At 44.5% G+C, this 22578-nt stretch overlaps 1 protein-coding gene across 1 annotated transcript in view; it reads right to left on the bottom strand.

Moving 5' to 3' along the window:
* Positions 1-22578, bottom strand: part of LOC119719289 — a 44814-nt gene that overhangs the window by 11401 nt on the left and 10835 nt on the right. Inside the window, exons 31-92 of the mRNA XM_038188688.1 lie at positions 22414-22530; positions 21927-22270; positions 21617-21776; positions 21325-21411; positions 20830-21164; positions 20545-20701; positions 20235-20351; positions 19747-20090; positions 19437-19596; positions 19145-19231; positions 18650-18984; positions 18365-18521; positions 18056-18172; positions 17568-17911; positions 17258-17417; positions 16966-17052; positions 16471-16805; positions 16186-16342; positions 15878-15994; positions 15390-15733; positions 15080-15239; positions 14787-14873; positions 14292-14626; positions 14007-14163; positions 13698-13814; positions 13210-13553; positions 12900-13059; positions 12608-12694; positions 12113-12447; positions 11828-11984; positions 11518-11634; positions 11030-11373; positions 10720-10879; positions 10428-10514; positions 9933-10267; positions 9648-9804; positions 9338-9454; positions 8850-9193; positions 8540-8699; positions 8247-8333; positions 7752-8086; positions 7467-7623; positions 7158-7274; positions 6670-7013; positions 6360-6519; positions 6068-6154; positions 5573-5907; positions 5288-5444; positions 4979-5095; positions 4491-4834; positions 4181-4340; positions 3889-3975; positions 3394-3728; positions 3109-3265; positions 2799-2915; positions 2311-2654; positions 2001-2160; positions 1708-1794; positions 1213-1547; positions 928-1084; positions 618-734; positions 130-473 (exon numbers count right to left, since the gene is read on the bottom strand). Of these exons, the coding sequence (XP_038044616.1) occupies positions 130-473; positions 618-734; positions 928-1084; positions 1213-1547; positions 1708-1794; positions 2001-2160; positions 2311-2654; positions 2799-2915; positions 3109-3265; positions 3394-3728; positions 3889-3975; positions 4181-4340; positions 4491-4834; positions 4979-5095; positions 5288-5444; positions 5573-5907; positions 6068-6154; positions 6360-6519; positions 6670-7013; positions 7158-7274; positions 7467-7623; positions 7752-8086; positions 8247-8333; positions 8540-8699; positions 8850-9193; positions 9338-9454; positions 9648-9804; positions 9933-10267; positions 10428-10514; positions 10720-10879; positions 11030-11373; positions 11518-11634; positions 11828-11984; positions 12113-12447; positions 12608-12694; positions 12900-13059; positions 13210-13553; positions 13698-13814; positions 14007-14163; positions 14292-14626; positions 14787-14873; positions 15080-15239; positions 15390-15733; positions 15878-15994; positions 16186-16342; positions 16471-16805; positions 16966-17052; positions 17258-17417; positions 17568-17911; positions 18056-18172; positions 18365-18521; positions 18650-18984; positions 19145-19231; positions 19437-19596; positions 19747-20090; positions 20235-20351; positions 20545-20701; positions 20830-21164; positions 21325-21411; positions 21617-21776; positions 21927-22270; positions 22414-22530 (12461 nt within the window). The remainder of the gene's footprint in view (positions 1-129; positions 474-617; positions 735-927; positions 1085-1212; positions 1548-1707; positions 1795-2000; positions 2161-2310; positions 2655-2798; positions 2916-3108; positions 3266-3393; positions 3729-3888; positions 3976-4180; positions 4341-4490; positions 4835-4978; positions 5096-5287; positions 5445-5572; positions 5908-6067; positions 6155-6359; positions 6520-6669; positions 7014-7157; positions 7275-7466; positions 7624-7751; positions 8087-8246; positions 8334-8539; positions 8700-8849; positions 9194-9337; positions 9455-9647; positions 9805-9932; positions 10268-10427; positions 10515-10719; positions 10880-11029; positions 11374-11517; positions 11635-11827; positions 11985-12112; positions 12448-12607; positions 12695-12899; positions 13060-13209; positions 13554-13697; positions 13815-14006; positions 14164-14291; positions 14627-14786; positions 14874-15079; positions 15240-15389; positions 15734-15877; positions 15995-16185; positions 16343-16470; positions 16806-16965; positions 17053-17257; positions 17418-17567; positions 17912-18055; positions 18173-18364; positions 18522-18649; positions 18985-19144; positions 19232-19436; positions 19597-19746; positions 20091-20234; positions 20352-20544; positions 20702-20829; positions 21165-21324; positions 21412-21616; positions 21777-21926; positions 22271-22413; positions 22531-22578) is intronic.

The following is a 22578-nucleotide window of genomic DNA, read 5'->3' as shown; positions in this document are numbered from 1 at the left end:
AAACTGTCGTTAAAAAGGTGAATGACAAATGCACAATTTAGAGCAATTGATCGTGGCTAGAAAATCCTGTAGACCTAAAATGTTTGGATGAGTTAAACGAATGAGAAGGGTCCTTTTTGCACACTCTACCTTGGGCTGGTTGGTGACATCATCAGTCACTGGAGTGAAGCTGGAGTCTCCCGGTTTTTTGGTCTGCAACGTGACAATGAGTTCTTTCGGCTGCTGCCCTGCAGCAGGTGTTGTTGTTGCACCTGCTCCTGGCTGACTTGGCGAACGCATGGTGGTGCGCAGTGCTGTGACCCTGACAGGTCTGCGGAATTTGCGATCCACACTTGGGAAACTGCCTGAGCTCTGGCTGATTGGCAATTCCGTTATGGTCACGTAGGAAGTCTCGTCATCAATGGTGAGTGCTCCATCTGCCGTCACTTGAGATTCAAGGTCTTTTTCGCCATCCATTGGCTCTTGACAGTACCCTGCATTGACATCATCCAGTAAAAGGTTGGTTTATGCAAGAAAGAATGGCTTTGTGAAAAAGTGGGGTATTTAAAAAGTGTTGAAAAGGAAAGGCAGTAAAAATGTTGGACTGCACAGAAAAATGTGTGTTTCCTGGCATTTACCTGGAGTGGTTGAAATCTCAGATGTTGTAGACTGAGATGTTGTTGTTTCTTCAGTAACAGTTGTGGTAGGCGTTGTGACAGTTGTGATTGTCGTCGTCATCTCGGTTGTGGTATATTCTAAGATAAAAATGATGCGATGAACTGATCATTGAGAAAATGTTTACATTGCTGCCAAAATGGGTGACAGCTGGATGACAGGCCTTTTTTTCGGGGGGGGGGGGGGGTCTGGAACCTTCAAGCAACAAGGGAAACACTAACAGAATCCTTCCGTATTTCATGTGCCTTGGAAATAGATTTTAAGACAACCCACCTTCTGCACATCCAAGGATTTGCACTTCCAGTCTCGCCGATCCTGCACCCGTCACAGTTCGGAACTGAATACGGAATTGCACAACACCTTGCAGAGTTGCATCATCTGGAAGCAGCACTGTCTTAGGCAGGTCTTCCCTAAGGTTGACTTGGAAGGTCTGAGGAGTAAAGTAGAGCAAACATTGTTTAGATGGATGTGATTGCAAATATCAAAATTAACACACTTGAGACTGTCAAGTGGGACGAGCAAAAGTATTGTGCTGTTCCAATTTTTGGGAATACTGACCTTTTCTTGATTGGAGGATTCTTCCTGCAAAGGCGAGAATTGTTCAGCAGCTGGTTTCTTGACAAGTACGGCAAAAGTGGCTGCAAGTGCTTTTGGCTCTTCACCAGTACCCGCCGGAGTTGTGGAAGAAGTTGGCAACAACTTGAAGCGGATAGCTCTGACAATCATGCGTCGGCTGAATGTAGTGTCTAGGCTAGGGCTATCTTGTGCCCCCTCGGTGATGGGAAGATTTGTCAATTGGAGCAATCCCTTGCTTTCACCCACCAAGGACAAGCCCTGACCCTCTGCATTCAGCAGAAGTCCAGATTCACTGTCTATTGGTTCCAAACAGTAGCCTGAAATGAAAAAAAAAAGTAACAGGGGGGTGTTTGAGTTCAAAATCTTAAGAAGGAGAAGTATCAAGTGTAGGAAGGCAAATGTACAGAAGGGCTTTACTGCTGGGTGAAGTTGAGGGACATTATCTGCATGATAACCTATATGATGTAGTTGCTGTACCTTGAGTTGTTGATGACGAAGGAGTTGTGGTGATGCGAGTTGTCGTGACAGTGGTGCTTCTTGTCGTTGGCTCAGTTGTAGTGTATTCTGGAAATGAAAAGATTGATTTTGAGGTCATCCAAATACCTGTGAATTTTTCAGATTGAAAAAAAAAAACAGTGTACTTGGTTGCCTGACTTTGGTTCAGTCCACTCAATAGGAGGGAACAAAACGCTGGTGGATGAAGGGGTGAAGTTGATGAAGAAAGTTCTTGTAGGCTGAAGTGAAATAATGTCATATTTGTTGAAACCTACCTTTGATGCAACCCAATACATGTTGCTCAAATGTAATTGCATCAACATCACTGACACTGCGGAACTGAATGCGCAATTCGGTTATGCCGTCCAAATCATCTTCATCTTCCGGCAAGAGAGTCAGTGCAGGTTGATTTGCATCAAGAGTAATGGTGATCAACTGCAAAAGAATATGTGAAAAAAACTGTCGTTAAAAAGGTGAATGACAAATGCACAATTTAGAGCAATTGATCGTGGCTAGAAAATCCTGTAGACCTAAAATGTTTGGATGAGTTAAACGAATGAGAAGGGTCCTTTTTGCACACTCTACCTTGGGCTGGTTGGTGACATCATCAGTCACTGGAGTGAAGCTGGAGTCTCCCGGTTTTTTGGTCTGCAACGTGACAATGAGTTCTTTCGGCTGCTGCCCTGCAGCAGGTGTTGTTGTTGCACCTGCTCCTGGCTGACTTGGCGAACGCATGGTGGTGCGCAGTGCTGTGACCCTGACAGGTCTGCGGAATTTGCGATCCACACTTGGGAAACTGCCTGAGCTCTGGCTGATTGGCAATTCCGTTATGGTCACGTAGGAAGTCTCGTCATCAATGGTGAGTGCTCCATCTGCCGTCACTTGAGATTCAAGGTCTTTTTCGCCATCCATTGGCTCTTGACAGTACCCTGCATTGACATCATCCAGTAAAAGGTTGGTTTATGCAAGAAAGAATGGCTTTGTGAAAAAGTGGGGTATTTAAAAAGTGTTGAAAAGGAAAGGCAGTAAAAATGTTGGACTGCACAGAAAAATGTGTGTTTCCTGGCATTTACCTGGAGTGGTTGAAATCTCAGATGTTGTAGACTGAGATGTTGTTGTTTCTTCAGTAACAGTTGTGGTAGGCGTTGTGACAGTTGTGATTGTCGTCGTCATCTCGGTTGTGGTATATTCTAAGATAAAAATGATGCGATGAACTGATCATTGAGAAAATGTTTACATTGCTGCCAAAATGGGTGACAGCTGGATGACAGGCCTTTTTTCGGGGGGGGGGGGGGGGTCTGGAACCTTCAAGCAACAAGGGAAACACTAACAGAATCCTTCCGTATTTCATGTGCCTTGGAAATAGATTTTAAGACAACCCACCTTCTGCACATCCAAGGATTTGCACTTCCAGTCTCGCCGATCCTGCACCCGTCACAGTTCGGAACTGAATACGGAATTGCACAACACCTTGCAGAGTTGCATCATCTGGAAGCAGCACTGTCTTAGGCAGGTCTTCCCTAAGGTTGACTTGGAAGGTCTGAGGAGTAAAGTAGAGCAAACATTGTTTAGATGGATGTGATTGCAAATATCAAAATTAACACACTTGAGACTGTCAAGTGGGACGAGCAAAAGTATTGTGCTGTTCCAATTTTTGGGAATACTGACCTTTTCTTGATTGGAGGATTCTTCCTGCAAAGGCGAGAATTGTTCAGCAGCTGGTTTCTTGACAAGTACGGCAAAAGTGGCTGCAAGTGCTTTTGGCTCTTCACCAGTACCCGCCGGAGTTGTGGAAGAAGTTGGCAACAACTTGAAGCGGATAGCTCTGACAATCATGCGTCGGCTGAATGTAGTGTCTAGGCTAGGGCTATCTTGTGCCCCCTCGGTGATGGGAAGATTTGTCAATTGGAGCAATCCCTTGCTTTCACCCACCAAGGACAAGCCCTGACCCTCTGCATTCAGCAGAAGTCCAGATTCACTGTCTATTGGTTCCAAACAGTAGCCTGAAATGAAAAAAAAAAGTAACAGGGGGGTGTTTGAGTTCAAAATCTTAAGAAGGAGAAGTATCAAGTGTAGGAAGGCAAATGTACAGAAGGGCTTTACTGCTGGGTGAAGTTGAGGGACATTATCTGCATGATAACCTATATGATGTAGTTGCTGTACCTTGAGTTGTTGATGACGAAGGAGTTGTGGTGATGCGAGTTGTCGTGACAGTGGTGCTTCTTGTCGTTGGCTCAGTTGTAGTGTATTCTGGAAATGAAAAGATTGATTTTGAGGTCATCCAAATACCTGTGAATTTTTCAGATTGAAAAAAAAAACAGTGTACTTGGTTGCCTGACTTTGGTTCAGTCCACTCAATAGGAGGGAACAAAACGCTGGTGGATGAAGGGGTGAAGTTGATGAAGAAAGTTCTTGTAGGCTGAAGTGAAATAATGTCATATTTGTTGAAACCTACCTTTGATGCAACCCAATACATGTTGCTCAAATGTAATTGCATCAACATCACTGACACTGCGGAACTGAATGCGCAATTCGGTTATGCCGTCCAAATCATCTTCATCTTCCGGCAAGAGAGTCAGTGCAGGTTGATTTGCATCAAGAGTAATGGTGATCAACTGCAAAAGAATATGTGAAAAAAACTGTCGTTAAAAAGGTGAATGACAAATGCACAATTTAGAGCAATTGATCGTGGCTAGAAAATCCTGTAGACCTAAAATGTTTGGATGAGTTAAACGAATGAGAAGGGTCCTTTTTGCACACTCTACCTTGGGCTGGTTGGTGACATCATCAGTCACTGGAGTGAAGCTGGAGTCTCCCGGTTTTTTGGTCTGCAACGTGACAATGAGTTCTTTCGGCTGCTGCCCTGCAGCAGGTGTTGTTGTTGCACCTGCTCCTGGCTGACTTGGCGAACGCATGGTGGTGCGCAGTGCTGTGACCCTGACAGGTCTGCGGAATTTGCGATCCACACTTGGGAAACTGCCTGAGCTCTGGCTGATTGGCAATTCCGTTATGGTCACGTAGGAAGTCTCGTCATCAATGGTGAGTGCTCCATCTGCCGTCACTTGAGATTCAAGGTCTTTTTCGCCATCCATTGGCTCTTGACAGTACCCTGCATTGACATCATCCAGTAAAAGGTTGGTTTATGCAAGAAAGAATGGCTTTGTGAAAAAGTGGGGTATTTAAAAAGTGTTGAAAAGGAAAGGCAGTAAAAATGTTGGACTGCACAGAAAAATGTGTGTTTCCTGGCATTTACCTGGAGTGGTTGAAATCTCAGATGTTGTAGACTGAGATGTTGTTGTTTCTTCAGTAACAGTTGTGGTAGGCGTTGTGACAGTTGTGATTGTCGTCGTCATCTCGGTTGTGGTATATTCTAAGATAAAAATGATGCGATGAACTGATCATTGAGAAAATGTTTACATTGCTGCCAAAATGGGTGACAGCTGGATGACAGGCCTTTTTTCGGGGGGGGGGGGGGGTCTGGAACCTTCAAGCAACAAGGGAAACACTAACAGAATCCTTCCGTATTTCATGTGCCTTGGAAATAGATTTTAAGACAACCCACCTTCTGCACATCCAAGGATTTGCACTTCCAGTCTCGCCGATCCTGCACCCGTCACAGTTCGGAACTGAATACGGAATTGCACAACACCTTGCAGAGTTGCATCATCTGGAAGCAGCACTGTCTTAGGCAGGTCTTCCCTAAGGTTGACTTGGAAGGTCTGAGGAGTAAAGTAGAGCAAACATTGTTTAGATGGATGTGATTGCAAATATCAAAATTAACACACTTGAGACTGTCAAGTGGGACGAGCAAAAGTATTGTGCTGTTCCAATTTTTGGGAATACTGACCTTTTCTTGATTGGAGGATTCTTCCTGCAAAGGCGAGAATTGTTCAGCAGCTGGTTTCTTGACAAGTACGGCAAAAGTGGCTGCAAGTGCTTTTGGCTCTTCACCAGTACCCGCCGGAGTTGTGGAAGAAGTTGGCAACAACTTGAAGCGGATAGCTCTGACAATCATGCGTCGGCTGAATGTAGTGTCTAGGCTAGGGCTATCTTGTGCCCCCTCGGTGATGGGAAGATTTGTCAATTGGAGCAATCCCTTGCTTTCACCCACCAAGGACAAGCCCTGACCCTCTGCATTCAGCAGAAGTCCAGATTCACTGTCTATTGGTTCCAAACAGTAGCCTGAAATGAAAAAAAAAAGTAACAGGGGGGTGTTTGAGTTCAAAATCTTAAGAAGGAGAAGTATCAAGTGTAGGAAGGCAAATGTACAGAAGGGCTTTACTGCTGGGTGAAGTTGAGGGACATTATCTGCATGATAACCTATATGATGTAGTTGCTGTACCTTGAGTTGTTGATGACGAAGGAGTTGTGGTGATGCGAGTTGTCGTGACAGTGGTGCTTCTTGTCGTTGGCTCAGTTGTAGTGTATTCTGGAAATGAAAAGATTGATTTTGAGGTCATCCAAATACCTGTGAATTTTTCAGATTGAAAAAAAAAACAGTGTACTTGGTTGCCTGACTTTGGTTCAGTCCACTCAATAGGAGGGAACAAAACGCTGGTGGATGAAGGGGTGAAGTTGATGAAGAAAGTTCTTGTAGGCTGAAGTGAAATAATGTCATATTTGTTGAAACCTACCTTTGATGCAACCCAATACATGTTGCTCAAATGTAATTGCATCAACATCACTGACACTGCGGAACTGAATGCGCAATTCGGTTATGCCGTCCAAATCATCTTCATCTTCCGGCAAGAGAGTCAGTGCAGGTTGATTTGCATCAAGAGTAATGGTGATCAACTGCAAAAGAATATGTGAAAAAAACTGTCGTTAAAAAGGTGAATGACAAATGCACAATTTAGAGCAATTGATCGTGGCTAGAAAATCCTGTAGACCTAAAATGTTTGGATGAGTTAAACGAATGAGAAGGGTCCTTTTTGCACACTCTACCTTGGGCTGGTTGGTGACATCATCAGTCACTGGAGTGAAGCTGGAGTCTCCCGGTTTTTTGGTCTGCAACGTGACAATGAGTTCTTTCGGCTGCTGCCCTGCAGCAGGTGTTGTTGTTGCACCTGCTCCTGGCTGACTTGGCGAACGCATGGTGGTGCGCAGTGCTGTGACCCTGACAGGTCTGCGGAATTTGCGATCCACACTTGGGAAACTGCCTGAGCTCTGGCTGATTGGCAATTCCGTTATGGTCACGTAGGAAGTCTCGTCATCAATGGTGAGTGCTCCATCTGCCGTCACTTGAGATTCAAGGTCTTTTTCGCCATCCATTGGCTCTTGACAGTACCCTGCATTGACATCATCCAGTAAAAGGTTGGTTTATGCAAGAAAGAATGGCTTTGTGAAAAAGTGGGGTATTTAAAAAGTGTTGAAAAGGAAAGGCAGTAAAAATGTTGGACTGCACAGAAAAATGTGTGTTTTCTGGCATTTACCTGGAGTGGTTGAAATCTCAGATGTTGTAGACTGAGATGTTGTTGTTTCTTCAGTAACAGTTGTGGTAGGCGTTGTGACAGTTGTGATTGTCGTCGTCATCTCGGTTGTGGTATATTCTAAGATAAAAATGATGCGATGAACTGATCATTGAGAAAATGTTTACATTGCTGCCAAAATGGGTGACAGCTGGATGACAGGCCTTTTTTCGGGGGGGGGGGGGGGTCTGGAACCTTCAAGCAACAAGGGAAACACTAACAGAATCCTTCCGTATTTCATGTGCCTTGGAAATAGATTTTAAGACAACCCACCTTCTGCACATCCAAGGATTTGCACTTCCAGTCTCGCCGATCCTGCACCCGTCACAGTTCGGAACTGAATACGGAATTGCACAACACCTTGCAGAGTTGCATCATCTGGAAGCAGCACTGTCTTAGGCAGGTCTTCCCTAAGGTTGACTTGGAAGGTCTGAGGAGTAAAGTAGAGCAAACATTGTTTAGATGGATGTGATTGCAAATATCAAAATTAACACACTTGAGACTGTCAAGTGGGACGAGCAAAAGTATTGTGCTGTTCCAATTTTTGGGAATACTGACCTTTTCTTGATTGGAGGATTCTTCCTGCAAAGGCGAGAATTGTTCAGCAGCTGGTTTCTTGACAAGTACGGCAAAAGTGGCTGCAAGTGCTTTTGGCTCTTCACCAGTACCCGCCGGAGTTGTGGAAGAAGTTGGCAACAACTTGAAGCGGATAGCTCTGACAATCATGCGTCGGCTGAATGTAGTGTCTAGGCTAGGGCTATCTTGTGCCCCCTCGGTGATGGGAAGATTTGTCAATTGGAGCAATCCCTTGCTTTCACCCACCAAGGACAAGCCCTGACCCTCTGCATTCAGCAGAAGTCCAGATTCACTGTCTATTGGTTCCAAACAGTAGCCTGAAATGAAAAAAAAAAGTAACAGGGGGGTGTTTGAGTTCAAAATCTTAAGAAGGAGAAGTATCAAGTGTAGGAAGGCAAATGTACAGAAGGGCTTTACTGCTGGGTGAAGTTGAGGGACATTATCTGCATGATAACCTATATGATGTAGTTGCTGTACCTTGAGTTGTTGATGACGAAGGAGTTGTGGTGATGCGAGTTGTCGTGACAGTGGTGCTTCTTGTCGTTGGCTCAGTTGTAGTGTATTCTGGAAATGAAAAGATTGATTTTGAGGTCATCCAAATACCTGTGAATTTTTCAGATTGAAAAAAAAAAACAGTGTACTTGGTTGCCTGACTTTGGTTCAGTCCACTCAATAGGAGGGAACAAAACGCTGGTGGATGAAGGGGTGAAGTTGATGAAGAAAGTTCTTGTAGGCTGAAGTGAAATAATGTCATATTTGTTGAAACCTACCTTTGATGCAACCCAATACATGTTGCTCAAATGTAATTGCATCAACATCACTGACACTGCGGAACTGAATGCGCAATTCGGTTATGCCGTCCAAATCATCTTCATCTTCCGGCAAGAGAGTCAGTGCAGGTTGATTTGCATCAAGAGTAATGGTGATCAACTGCAAAAGAATATGTGAAAAAAACTGTCGTTAAAAAGGTGAATGACAAATGCACAATTTAGAGCAATTGATCGTGGCTAGAAAATCCTGTAGACCTAAAATGTTTGGATGAGTTAAACGAATGAGAAGGGTCCTTTTTGCACACTCTACCTTGGGCTGGTTGGTGACATCATCAGTCACTGGAGTGAAGCTGGAGTCTCCCGGTTTTTTGGTCTGCAACGTGACAATGAGTTCTTTCGGCTGCTGCCCTGCAGCAGGTGTTGTTGTTGCACCTGCTCCTGGCTGACTTGGCGAACGCATGGTGGTGCGCAGTGCTGTGACCCTGACAGGTCTGCGGAATTTGCGATCCACACTTGGGAAACTGCCTGAGCTCTGGCTGATTGGCAATTCCGTTATGGTCACGTAGGAAGTCTCGTCATCAATGGTGAGTGCTCCATCTGCCGTCACTTGAGATTCAAGGTCTTTTTCGCCATCCATTGGCTCTTGACAGTACCCTGCATTGACATCATCCAGTAAAAGGTTGGTTTATGCAAGAAAGAATGGCTTTGTGAAAAAGTGGGGTATTTAAAAAGTGTTGAAAAGGAAAGGCAGTAAAAATGTTGGACTGCACAGAAAAATGTGTGTTTCCTGGCATTTACCTGGAGTGGTTGAAATCTCAGATGTTGTAGACTGAGATGTTGTTGTTTCTTCAGTAACAGTTGTGGTAGGCGTTGTGACAGTTGTGATTGTCGTCGTCATCTCGGTTGTGGTATATTCTAAGATAAAAATGATGCGATGAACTGATCATTGAGAAAATGTTTACATTGCTGCCAAAATGGGTGACAGCTGGATGACAGGCCTTTTTTCGGGGGGGGGGGGGGGGTCTGGAACCTTCAAGCAACAAGGGAAACACTAACAGAATCCTTCCGTATTTCATGTGCCTTGGAAATAGATTTTAAGACAACCCACCTTCTGCACATCCAAGGATTTGCACTTCCAGTCTCGCCGATCCTGCACCCGTCACAGTTCGGAACTGAATACGGAATTGCACAACACCTTGCAGAGTTGCATCATCTGGAAGCAGCACTGTCTTAGGCAGGTCTTCCCTAAGGTTGACTTGGAAGGTCTGAGGAGTAAAGTAGAGCAAACATTGTTTAGATGGATGTGATTGCAAATATCAAAATTAACACACTTGAGACTGTCAAGTGGGACGAGCAAAAGTATTGTGCTGTTCCAATTTTTGGGAATACTGACCTTTTCTTGATTGGAGGATTCTTCCTGCAAAGGCGAGAATTGTTCAGCAGCTGGTTTCTTGACAAGTACGGCAAAAGTGGCTGCAAGTGCTTTTGGCTCTTCACCAGTACCCGCCGGAGTTGTGGAAGAAGTTGGCAACAACTTGAAGCGGATAGCTCTGACAATCATGCGTCGGCTGAATGTAGTGTCTAGGCTAGGGCTATCTTGTGCCCCCTCGGTGATGGGAAGATTTGTCAATTGGAGCAATCCCTTGCTTTCACCCACCAAGGACAAGCCCTGACCCTCTGCATTCAGCAGAAGTCCAGATTCACTGTCTATTGGTTCCAAACAGTAGCCTGAAATGAAAAAAAAAAGTAACAGGGGGGTGTTTGAGTTCAAAATCTTAAGAAGGAGAAGCATCAAGTGTAGGAAGGCAAATGTACAGAAGGGCTTTACTGCTGGGTGAAGTTGAGGGACATTATCTGCATGATAACCTATATGATGTAGTTGCTGTACCTTGAGTTGTTGATGACGAAGGAGTTGTGGTGATGCGAGTTGTCGTGACAGTGGTGCTTCTTGTCGTTGGCTCAGTTGTAGTGTATTCTGGAAATGAAAAGATTGATTTTGAGGTCATCCAAATACCTGTGAATTTTTCAGATTGAAAAAAAAAACAGTGTACTTGGTTGCCTGACTTTGGTTCAGTCCACTCAATAGGAGGGAACAAAACGCTGGTGGATGAAGGGGTGAAGTTGATGAAGAAAGTTCTTGTAGGCTGAAGTGAAATAATGTCATATTTGTTGAAACCTACCTTTGATGCAACCCAATACATGTTGCTCAAATGTAATTGCATCAACATCACTGACACTGCGGAACTGAATGCGCAATTCGGTTATGCCGTCCAAATCATCTTCATCTTCCGGCAAGAGAGTCAGTGCAGGTTGATTTGCATCAAGAGTAATGGTGATCAACTGCAAAAGAATATGTGAAAAAAACTGTCGTTAAAAAGGTGAATGACAAATGCACAATTTAGAGCAATTGATCGTGGCTAGAAAATCCTGTAGACCTAAAATGTTTGGATGAGTTAAACGAATGAGAAGGGTCCTTTTTGCACACTCTACCTTGGGCTGGTTGGTGACATCATCAGTCACTGGAGTGAAGCTGGAGTCTCCCGGTTTTTTGGTCTGCAACGTGACAATGAGTTCTTTCGGCTGCTGCCCTGCAGCAGGTGTTGTTGTTGCACCTGCTCCTGGCTGACTTGGCGAACGCATGGTGGTGCGCAGTGCTGTGACCCTGACAGGTCTGCGGAATTTGCGATCCACACTTGGGAAACTGCCTGAGCTCTGGCTGATTGGCAATTCCGTTATGGTCACGTAGGAAGTCTCGTCATCAATGGTGAGTGCTCCATCTGCCGTCACTTGAGATTCAAGGTCTTTTTCGCCATCCATTGGCTCTTGACAGTACCCTGCATTGACATCATCCAGTAAAAGGTTGGTTTATGCAAGAAAGAATGGCTTTGTGAAAAAGTGGGGTATTTAAAAAGTGTTGAAAAGGAAAGGCAGTAAAAATGTTGGACTGCACAGAAAAATGTGTGTTTTCTGGCATTTACCTGGAGTGGTTGAAATCTCAGATGTTGTAGACTGAGATGTTGTTGTTTCTTCAGTAACAGTTGTGGTAGGCGTTGTGACAGTTGTGATTGTCGTCGTCATCTCGGTTGTGGTATATTCTAAGATAAAAATGATGCGATGAACTGATCATTGAGAAAATGTTTACATTGCTGCCAAAATGGGTGACAGCTGGATGACAGGCCTTTTTCGGGGGGGGGGGGGGGGGTCTGGAACCTTCAAGCAACAAGGGAAACACTAACAGAATCCTTCCGTATTTCATGTGCCTTGGAAATAGATTTTAAGACAACCCACCTTCTGCACATCCAAGGATTTGCACTTCCAGTCTCGCCGATCCTGCACCCGTCACAGTTCGGAACTGAATACGGAATTGCACAACACCTTGCAGAGTTGCATCATCTGGAAGCAGCACTGTCTTAGGCAGGTCTTCCCTAAGGTTGACTTGGAAGGTCTGAGGAGTAAAGTAGAGCAAACATTGTTTAGATGGATGTGATTGCAAATATCAAAATTAACACACTTGAGACTGTCAAGTGGGACGAGCAAAAGTATTGTGCTGTTCCAATTTTTGGGAATACTGACCTTTTCTTGATTGGAGGATTCTTCCTGCAAAGGCGAGAATTGTTCAGCAGCTGGTTTCTTGACAAGTACGGCAAAAGTGGCTGCAAGTGCTTTTGGCTCTTCACCAGTACCCGCCGGAGTTGTGGAAGAAGTTGGCAACAACTTGAAGCGGATAGCTCTGACAATCATGCGTCGGCTGAATGTAGTGTCTAGGCTAGGGCTATCTTGTGCCCCCTCGGTGATGGGAAGATTTGTCAATTGGAGCAATCCCTTGCTTTCACCCACCAAGGACAAGCCCTGACCCTCTGCATTCAGCAGAAGTCCAGATTCACTGTCTATTGGTTCCAAACAGTAGCCTGAAATGAAAAAAAAAAGTAACAGGGGGGTGTTTGAGTTCAAAATCTTAAGAAGGAGAAGCATCAAGTGTAGGAAGGCAAATGTACAGAAGGGCTTTACTGCTGGGTGAAGTTGAGGGACATTATCTGCATGATAACCTATATGATGTAGTTGCTGTACCTTGAGTTGTTGATGACGAAGGAGTTGTGGTGATGCGAGTTGTCGTGACAGTGGTGCTTCTTGTCGTTGGCTCAGTTGTAGTGTATTCTGGAAATGAAAAGATTGATTTTGAGGTCATCCAAATACCTGTGAATTTTTCAGATTGAAAAAAAAAACAGTGTACTTGGTTGCCTGACTTTGGTTCAGTCCACTCAATAGGAGGGAACAAAACGCTGGTGGATGAAGGGGTGAAGTTGATGAAGAAAGTTCTTGTAGGCTGAAGTGAAATAATGTCATATTTGTTGAAACCTACCTTTGATGCAACCCAATACATGTTGCTCAAATGTAATTGCATCAACATCACTGACACTGCGGAACTGAATGCGCAATTCGGTTATGCCGTCCAAATCATCTTCATCTTCCGGCAAGAGAGTCAGTGCAGGTTGATTTGCATCAAGAGTAATGGTGATCAACTGCAAAAGAATATGTGAAAAAAACTGTCGTTAAAAAGGTGAATGACAAATGCACAATTTAGAGCAATTGATCGTGGCTAGAAAATCCTGTAGACCTAAAATGTTTGGATGAGTTAAACGAATGAGAAGGGTCCTTTTTGCACACTCTACCTTGGGCTGGTTGGTGACATCATCAGTCACTGGAGTGAAGCTGGAGTCTCCCGGTTTTTTGGTCTGCAACGTGACAATGAGTTCTTTCGGCTGCTGCCCTGCAGCAGGTGTTGTTGTTGCACCTGCTCCTGGCTGACTTGGCGAACGCATGGTGGTGCGCAGTGCTGTGACCCTGACAGGTCTGCGGAATTTGCGATCCACACTTGGGAAACTGCCTGAGCTCTGGCTGATTGGCAATTCCGTTATGGTCACGTAGGAAGTCTCGTCATCAATGGTGAGTGCTCCATCTGCCGTCACTTGAGATTCAAGGTCTTTTTCGCCATCCATTGGCTCTTGACAGTACCCTGCATTGACATCATCCAGTAAAAGGTTGGTTTATGCAAGAAAGAATGGCTTTGTGAAAAAGTGGGGTATTTAAAAAGTGTTGAAAAGGAAAGGCAGTAAAAATGTTGGACTGCACAGAAAAATGTGTGTTTCCTGGCATTTACCTGGAGTGGTTGAAATCTCAGATGTTGTAGACTGAGATGTTGTTGTTTCTTCAGTAACAGTTGTGGTAGGCGTTGTGACAGTTGTGATTGTCGTCGTCATCTCGGTTGTGGTATATTCTAAGATAAAAATGATGCGATGAACTGATCATTGAGAAAATGTTTACATTGCTGCCAAAATGGGTGACAGCTGGATGACAGGCCTTTTTTTGGGGGGGGGGGGGGGTCTGGAACCTTCAAGCAACAAGGGAAACACTAACAGAATCCTTCCGTATTTCATGTGCCTTGGAAATAGATTTTAAGACAACCCACCTTCTGCACATCCAAGGATTTGCACTTCCAGTCTCGCCGATCCTGCACCCGTCACAGTTCGGAACTGAATACGGAATTGCACAACACCTTGCAGAGTTGCATCATCTGGAAGCAGCACTGTCTTAGGCAGGTCTTCCCTAAGGTTGACTTGGAAGGTCTGAGGAGTAAAGTAGAGCAAACATTGTTTAGATGGATGTGATTGCAAATATCAAAATTAACACACTTGAGACTGTCAAGTGGGACGAGCAAAAGTATTGTGCTGTTCCAATTTTTGGGAATACTGACCTTTTCTTGATTGGAGGATTCTTCCTGCAAAGGCGAGAATTGTTCAGCAGCTGGTTTCTTGACAAGTACGGCAAAAGTGGCTGCAAGTGCTTTTGGCTCTTCACCAGTACCCGCCGGAGTTGTGGAAGAAGTTGGCAACAACTTGAAGCGGATAGCTCTGACAATCATGCGTCGGCTGAATGTAGTGTCTAGGCTAGGGCTATCTTGTGCCCCCTCGGTGATGGGAAGATTTGTCAATTGGAGCAATCCCTTGCTTTCACCCACCAAGGACAAGCCCTGACCCTCTGCATTCAGCAGAAGTCCAGATTCACTGTCTATTGGTTCCAAACAGTAGCCTGAAATGAAAAAAAAAAGTAACAGGGGGGTGTTTGAGTTCAAAATCTTAAGAAGGAGAAGCATCAAGTGTAGGAAGGCAAATGTACAGAAGGGCTTTACTGCTGGGTGAAGTTGAGGGACATTATCTGCATGATAACCTATATGATGTAGTTGCTGTACCTTGAGTTGTTGATGACGAAGGAGTTGTGGTGATGCGAGTTGTCGTGACAGTGGTGCTTCTTGTCGTTGGCTCAGTTGTAGTGTATTCTGGAAATGAAAAGATTGATTTTGAGGTCATCCAAATACCTGTGAATTTTTCAGATTGAAAAAAAAAAACAGTGTACTTGGTTGCCTGACTTTGGTTCAGTCCACTCAATAGGAGGGAACAAAACGCTGGTGGATGAAGGGGTGAAGTTGATGAAGAAAGTTCTTGTAGGCTGAAGTGAAATAATGTCATATTTGTTGAAACCTACCTTTGATGCAACCCAATACATGTTGCTCAAATGTAATTGCATCAACATCACTGACACTGCGGAACTGAATGCGCAATTCGGTTATGCCGTCCAAATCATCTTCATCTTCCGGCAAGAGAGTCAGTGCAGGTTGATTTGCATCAAGAGTAATGGTGATCAACTGCAAAAGAATATGTGAAAAAAACTGTCGTTAAAAAGGTGAATGACAAATGCACAATTTAGAGCAATTGATCGTGGCTAGAAAATCCTGTAGACCTAAAATGTTTGGATGAGTTAAACGAATGAGAAGGGTCCTTTTTGCACACTCTACCTTGGGCTGGTTGGTGACATCATCAGTCACTGGAGTGAAGCTGGAGTCTCCCGGTTTTTTGGTCTGCAACGTGACAATGAGTTCTTTCGGCTGCTGCCCTGCAGCAGGTGTTGTTGTTGCACCTGCTCCTGGCTGACTTGGCGAACGCATGGTGGTGCGCAGTGCTGTGACCCTGACAGGTCTGCGGAATTTGCGATCCACACTTGGGAAACTGCCTGAGCTCTGGCTGATTGGCAATTCCGTTATGGTCACGTAGGAAGTCTCGTCATCAATGGTGAGTGCTCCATCTGCCGTCACTTGAGATTCAAGGTCTTTTTCGCCATCCATTGGCTCTTGACAGTACCCTGCATTGACATCATCCAGTAAAAGGTTGGTTTATGCAAGAAAGAATGGCTTTGTGAAAAAGTGGGGTATTTAAAAAGTGTTGAAAAGGAAAGGCAGTAAAAATGTTGGACTGCACAGAAAAATGTGTGTTTTCTGGCATTTACCTGGAGTGGTTGAAATCTCAGATGTTGTAGACTGAGATGTTGTTGTTTCTTCAGTAACAGTTGTGGTAGGCGTTGTGACAGTTGTGATTGTCGTCGTCATCTCGGTTGTGGTATATTCTAAGATAAAAATGATGCGATGAACTGATCATTGAGAAAATGTTTACATTGCTGCCAAAATGGGTGACAGCTGGATGACAGGCCTTTTTTCGGGGGGGGGGGGGGTCTGGAACCTTCAAGCAACAAGGGAAACACTAACAGAATCCTTCCGTATTTCATGTGCCTTGGAAATAGATTTTAAGACAACCCACCTTCTGCACATCCAAGGATTTGCACTTCCAGTCTCGCCGATCCTGCACCCGTCACAGTTCGGAACTGAATACGGAATTGCACAACACCTTGCAGAGTTGCATCATCTGGAAGCAGCACTGTCTTAGGCAGGTCTTCCCTAAGGTTGACTTGGAAGGTCTGAGGAGTAAAGTAGAGCAAACATTGTTTAGATGGATGTGATTGCAAATATCAAAATTAACACACTTGAGACTGTCAAGTGGGACGAGCAAAAGTATTGTGCTGTTCCAATTTTTGGGAATACTGACCTTTTCTTGATTGGAGGATTCTTCCTGCAAAGGCGAGAATTGTTCAGCAGCTGGTTTCTTGACAAGTACGGCAAAAGTGGCTGCAAGTGCTTTTGGCTCTTCACCAGTACCCGCCGGAGTTGTGGAAGAAGTTGGCAACAACTTGAAGCGGATAGCTCTGACAATCATGCGTCGGCTGAATGTAGTGTCTAGGCTAGGGCTATCTTGTGCCCCCTCGGTGATGGGAAGATTTGTCAATTGGAGCAATCCCTTGCTTTCACCCACCAAGGACAAGCCCTGACCCTCTGCATTCAGCAGAAGTCCAGATTCACTGTCTATTGGTTCCAAACAGTAGCCTGAAATGAAAAAAAAAAGTAACAGGGGGGTGTTTGAGTTCAAAATCTTAAGAAGGAGAAGCATCAAGTGTAGGAAGGCAAATGTACAGAAGGGCTTTACTGCTGGGTGAAGTTGAGGGACATTATCTGCATGATAACCTATATGATGTAGTTGCTGTACCTTGAGTTGTTGATGACGAAGGAGTTGTGGTGATGCGAGTTGTCGTGACAGTGGTGCTTCTTGTCGTTGGCTCAGTTGTAGTGTATTCTGGAAATGAAAAGATTGATTTTGAGGTCATCCAAATACCTGTGAATTTTTCAGATTGAAAAAAAAAACAGTGTACTTGGTTGCCTGACTTTGGTTCAGTCCACTCAATAGGAGGGAACAAAACGCTGGTGGATGAAGGGGTGAAGTTGATGAAGAAAGTTCTTGTAGGCTGAAGTGAAATAATGTCATATTTGTTGAAACCTACCTTTGATGCAACCCAATACATGTTGCTCAAATGTAATTGCATCAACATCACTGACACTGCGGAACTGAATGCGCAATTCGGTTATGCCGTCCAAATCATCTTCATCTTCCGGCAAGAGAGTCAGTGCAGGTTGATTTGCATCAAGAGTAATGGTGATCAACTGCAAAAGAATATGTGAAAAAAACTGTCGTTAAAAAGGTGAATGACAAATGCACAATTTAGAGCAATTGATCGTGGCTAGAAAATCCTGTAGACCTAAAATGTTTGGATGAGTTAAACGAATGAGAAGGGTCCTTTTTGCACACTCTACCTTGGGCTGGTTGGTGACATCATCAGTCACTGGAGTGAAGCTGGAGTCTCCCGGTTTTTTGGTCTGCAACGTGACAATGAGTTCTTTCGGCTGCTGCCCTGCAGCAGGTGTTGTTGTTGCACCTGCTCCTGGCTGACTTGGCGAACGCATGGTGGTGCGCAGTGCTGTGACCCTGACAGGTCTGCGGAATTTGCGATCCACACTTGGGAAACTGCCTGAGCTCTGGCTGATTGGCAATTCCGTTATGGTCACGTAGGAAGTCTCGTCATCAATGGTGAGTGCTCCATCTGCCGTCACTTGAGATTCAAGGTCTTTTTCGCCATCCATTGGCTCTTGACAGTACCCTGCATTGACATCATCCAGTAAAAGGTTGGTTTATGCAAGAAAGAATGGCTTTGTGAAAAAGTGGGGTATTTAAAAAGTGTTGAAAAGGAAAGGCAGTAAAAATGTTGGACTGCACAGAAAAATGTGTGTTTCCTGGCATTTACCTGGAGTGGTTGAAATCTCAGATGTTGTAGACTGAGATGTTGTTGTTTCTTCAGTAACAGTTGTGGTAGGCGTTGTGACAGTTGTGATTGTCGTCGTCATCTCGGTTGTGGTATATTCTAAGATAAAAATGATGCGATGAACTGATCATTGAGAAAATGTTTACATTGCTGCCAAAATGGGTGACAGCTGGATGACAGGCCTTTTTTCGGGGGGGGGGGGGGGTCTGGAACCTTCAAGCAACAAGGGAAACACTAACAGAATCCTTCCGTATTTCATGTGCCTTGGAAATAGATTTTAAGACAACCCACCTTCTGCACATCCAAGGATTTGCACTTCCAGTCTCGCCGATCCTGCACCCGTCACAGTTCGGAACTGAATACGGAATTGCACAACACCTTGCAGAGTTGCATCATCTGGAAGCAGCACTGTCTTAGGCAGGTCTTCCCTAAGGTTGACTTGGAAGGTCTGAGGAGTAAAGTAGAGCAAACATTGTTTAGATGGATGTGATTGCAAATATCAAAATTAACACACTTGAGACTGTCAAGTGGGACGAGCAAAAGTATTGTGCTGTTCCAATTTTTGGGAATACTGACCTTTTCTTGATTGGAGGATTCTTCCTGCAAAGGCGAGAATTGTTCAGCAGCTGGTTTCTTGACAAGTACGGCAAAAGTGGCTGCAAGTGCTTTTGGCTCTTCACCAGTACCCGCCGGAGTTGTGGAAGAAGTTGGCAACAACTTGAAGCGGATAGCTCTGACAATCATGCGTCGGCTGAATGTAGTGTCTAGGCTAGGGCTATCTTGTGCCCCCTCGGTGATGGGAAGATTTGTCAATTGGAGCAATCCCTTGCTTTCACCCACCAAGGACAAGCCCTGACCCTCTGCATTCAGCAGAAGTCCAGATTCACTGTCTATTGGTTCCAAACAGTAGCCTGAAATGAAAAAAAAAAGTAACAGGGGGGTGTTTGAGTTCAAAATCTTAAGAAGGAGAAGCATCAAGTGTAGGAAGGCAAATGTACAGAAGGGCTTTACTGCTGGGTGAAGTTGAGGGACATTATCTGCATGATAACCTATATGATGTAGTTGCTGTACCTTGAGTTGTTGATGACGAAGGAGTTGTGGTGATGCGAGTTGTCGTGACAGTGGTGCTTCTTGTCGTTGGCTCAGTTGTAGTGTATTCTGGAAATGAAAAGATTGATTTTGAGGTCATCCAAATACCTGTGAATTTTTCAGATTGAAAAAAAAAACAGTGTACTTGGTTGCCTGACTTTGGTTCAGTCCACTCAATAGGAGGGAACAAAACGCTGGTGGATGAAGGGGTGAAGTTGATGAAGAAAGTTCTTGTAGGCTGAAGTGAAATAATGTCATATTTGTTGAAACCTACCTTTGATGCAACCCAATACATGTTGCTCAAATGTAATTGCATCAACATCACTGACACTGCGGAACTGAATGCGCAATTCGGTTATGCCGTCCAAATCATCTTCATCTTCCGGCAAGAGAGTCAGTGCAGGTTGATTTGCATCAAGAGTAATGGTGATCAACTGCAAAAGAATATGTGAAAAAAACTGTCGTTAAAAAGGTGAATGACAAATGCACAATTTAGAGCAATTGATCGTGGCTAGAAAATCCTGTAGACCTAAAATGTTTGGATGAGTTAAACGAATGAGAAGGGTCCTTTTTGCACACTCTACCTTGGGCTGGTTGGTGACATCATCAGTCACTGGAGTGAAGCTGGAGTCTCCCGGTTTTTTGGTCTGCAACGTGACAATGAGTTCTTTCGGCTGCTGCCCTGCAGCAGGTGTTGTTGTTGCACCTGCTCCTGGCTGACTTGGCGAACGCATGGTGGTGCGCAGTGCTGTGACCCTGACAGGTCTGCGGAATTTGCGATCCACACTTGGGAAACTGCCTGAGCTCTGGCTGATTGGCAATTCCGTTATGGTCACGTAGGAAGTCTCGTCATCAATGGTGAGTGCTCCATCTGCCGTCACTTGAGATTCAAGGTCTTTTTCGCCATCCATTGGCTCTTGACAGTACCCTGCATTGACATCATCCAGTAAAAGGTTGGTTTATGCAAGAAAGAATGGCTTTGTGAAAAAGTGGGGTATTTAAAAAGTGTTGAAAAGGAAAGGCAGTAAAAATGTTGGACTGCACAGAAAAATGTGTGTTTTCTGGCATTTACCTGGAGTGGTTGAAATCTCAGATGTTGTAGACTGAGATGTTGTTGTTTCTTCAGTAACAGTTGTGGTAGGCGTTGTGACAGTTGTGATTGTCGTCGTCATCTCGGTTGTGGTATATTCTAAGATAAAAATGATGCGATGAACTGATCATTGAGAAAATGTTTACATTGCTGCCAAAATGGGTGACAGCTGGATGACAGGCCTTTTTTTCGGGGGGGGGGGGGGGTCTGGAACCTTCAAGCAACAAGGGAAACACTAACAGAATCCTTCCGTATTTCATGTGCCTTGGAAATAGATTTTAAGACAACCCACCTTCTGCACATCCAAGGATTTGCACTTCCAGTCTCGCCGATCCTGCACCCGTCACAGTTCGGAACTGAATACGGAATTGCACAACACCTTGCAGAGTTGCATCATCTGGAAGCAGCACTGTCTTAGGCAGGTCTTCCCTAAGGTTGACTTGGAAGGTCTGAGGAGTAAAGTAGAGCAAACATTGTTTAGATGGATGTGATTGCAAATATCAAAATTAACACACTTGAGACTGTCAAGTGGGACGAGCAAAAGTATTGTGCTGTTCCAATTTTTGGGAATACTGACCTTTTCTTGATTGGAGGATTCTTCCTGCAAAGGCGAGAATTGTTCAGCAGCTGGTTTCTTGACAAGTACGGCAAAAGTGGCTGCAAGTGCTTTTGGCTCTTCACCAGTACCCGCCGGAGTTGTGGAAGAAGTTGGCAACAACTTGAAGCGGATAGCTCTGACAATCATGCGTCGGCTGAATGTAGTGTCTAGGCTAGGGCTATCTTGTGCCCCCTCGGTGATGGGAAGATTTGTCAATTGGAGCAATCCCTTGCTTTCACCCACCAAGGACAAGCCCTGACCCTCTGCATTCAGCAGAAGTCCAGATTCACTGTCTATTGGTTCCAAACAGTAGCCTGAAATGAAAAAAAAAAGTAACAGGGGGGTGTTTGAGTTCAAAATCTTAAGAAGGAGAAGCATCAAGTGTAGGAAGGCAAATGTACAGAAGGGCTTTACTGCTGGGTGAAGTTGAGGGACATTATCTGCATGATAACCTATATGATGTAGTTGCTGTACCTTGAGTTGTTGATGACGAAGGAGTTGTGGTGATGCGAGTTGTCGTGACAGTGGTGCTTCTTGTCGTTGGCTCAGTTGTAGTGTATTCTGGAAATGAAAAGATTGATTTTGAGGTCATCCAAATACCTGTGAATTTTTCAGATTGAAAAAAAAAACAGTGTACTTGGTTGCCTGACTTTGGTTCAGTCCACTCAATAGGAGGGAACAAAACGCTGGTGGATGAAGGGGTGAAGTTGATGAAGAAAGTTCTTGTAGGCTGAAGTGAAATAATGTCATATTTGTTGAAACCTACCTTTGATGCAACCCAATACATGTTGCTCAAATGTAATTGCATCAACATCACTGACACTGCGGAACTGAATGCGCAATTCGGTTATGCCGTCCAAATCATCTTCATCTTCCGGCAAGAGAGTCAGTGCAGGTTGATTTGCATCAAGAGTAATGGTGATCAACTGCAAAAGAATATGTGAAAAAAACTGTCGTTAAAAAGGTGAATGACAAATGCACAATTTAGAGCAATTGATCGTGGCTAGAAAATCCTGTAGACCTAAAATGTTTGGATGAGTTAAACGAATGAGAAGGGTCCTTTTTGCACACTCTACCTTGGGCTGGTTGGTGACATCATCAGTCACTGGAGTGAAGCTGGAGTCTCCCGGTTTTTTGGTCTGCAACGTGACAATGAGTTCTTTCGGCTGCTGCCCTGCAGCAGGTGTTGTTGTTGCACCTGCTCCTGGCTGACTTGGCGAACGCATGGTGGTGCGCAGTGCTGTGACCCTGACAGGTCTGCGGAATTTGCGATCCACACTTGGGAAACTGCCTGAGCTCTGGCTGATTGGCAATTCCGTTATGGTCACGTAGGAAGTCTCGTCATCAATGGTGAGTGCTCCATCTGCCGTCACTTGAGATTCAAGGTCTTTTTCGCCATCCATTGGCTCTTGACAGTACCCTGCATTGACATCATCCAGTAAAAGGTTGGTTTATGCAAGAAAGAATGGCTTTGTGAAAAAGTGGGGTATTTAAAAAGTGTTGAAAAGGAAAGGCAGTAAAAATGTTGGACTGCACAGAAAAATGTGTGTTTCTGGCATTTACCTGGAGTGGTTGAAATCTCAGATGTTGTAGACTGAGATGTTGTTGTTTCTTCAGTAACAGTTGTGGTAGGCGTTGTGACAGTTGTGATTGTCGTCGTCATCTCGGTTGTGGTATATTCTAAGATAAAAATGATGCGATGAACTGATCATTGAGAAAATGTTTACA

The sequence above is a fragment of the Patiria miniata genome, unplaced genomic scaffold (genome assembly GCF_015706575.1).
Source record: "Patiria miniata isolate m_02_andy unplaced genomic scaffold, ASM1570657v1 HiC_scaffold_8, whole genome shotgun sequence".
Lineage (NCBI taxonomy): Eukaryota > Metazoa > Echinodermata > Asteroidea > Valvatida > Asterinidae > Patiria > Patiria miniata.
Note: the sequence above shows the minus strand (reverse complement) of the source record. Positions and strands in the feature narration are given on the sequence as shown.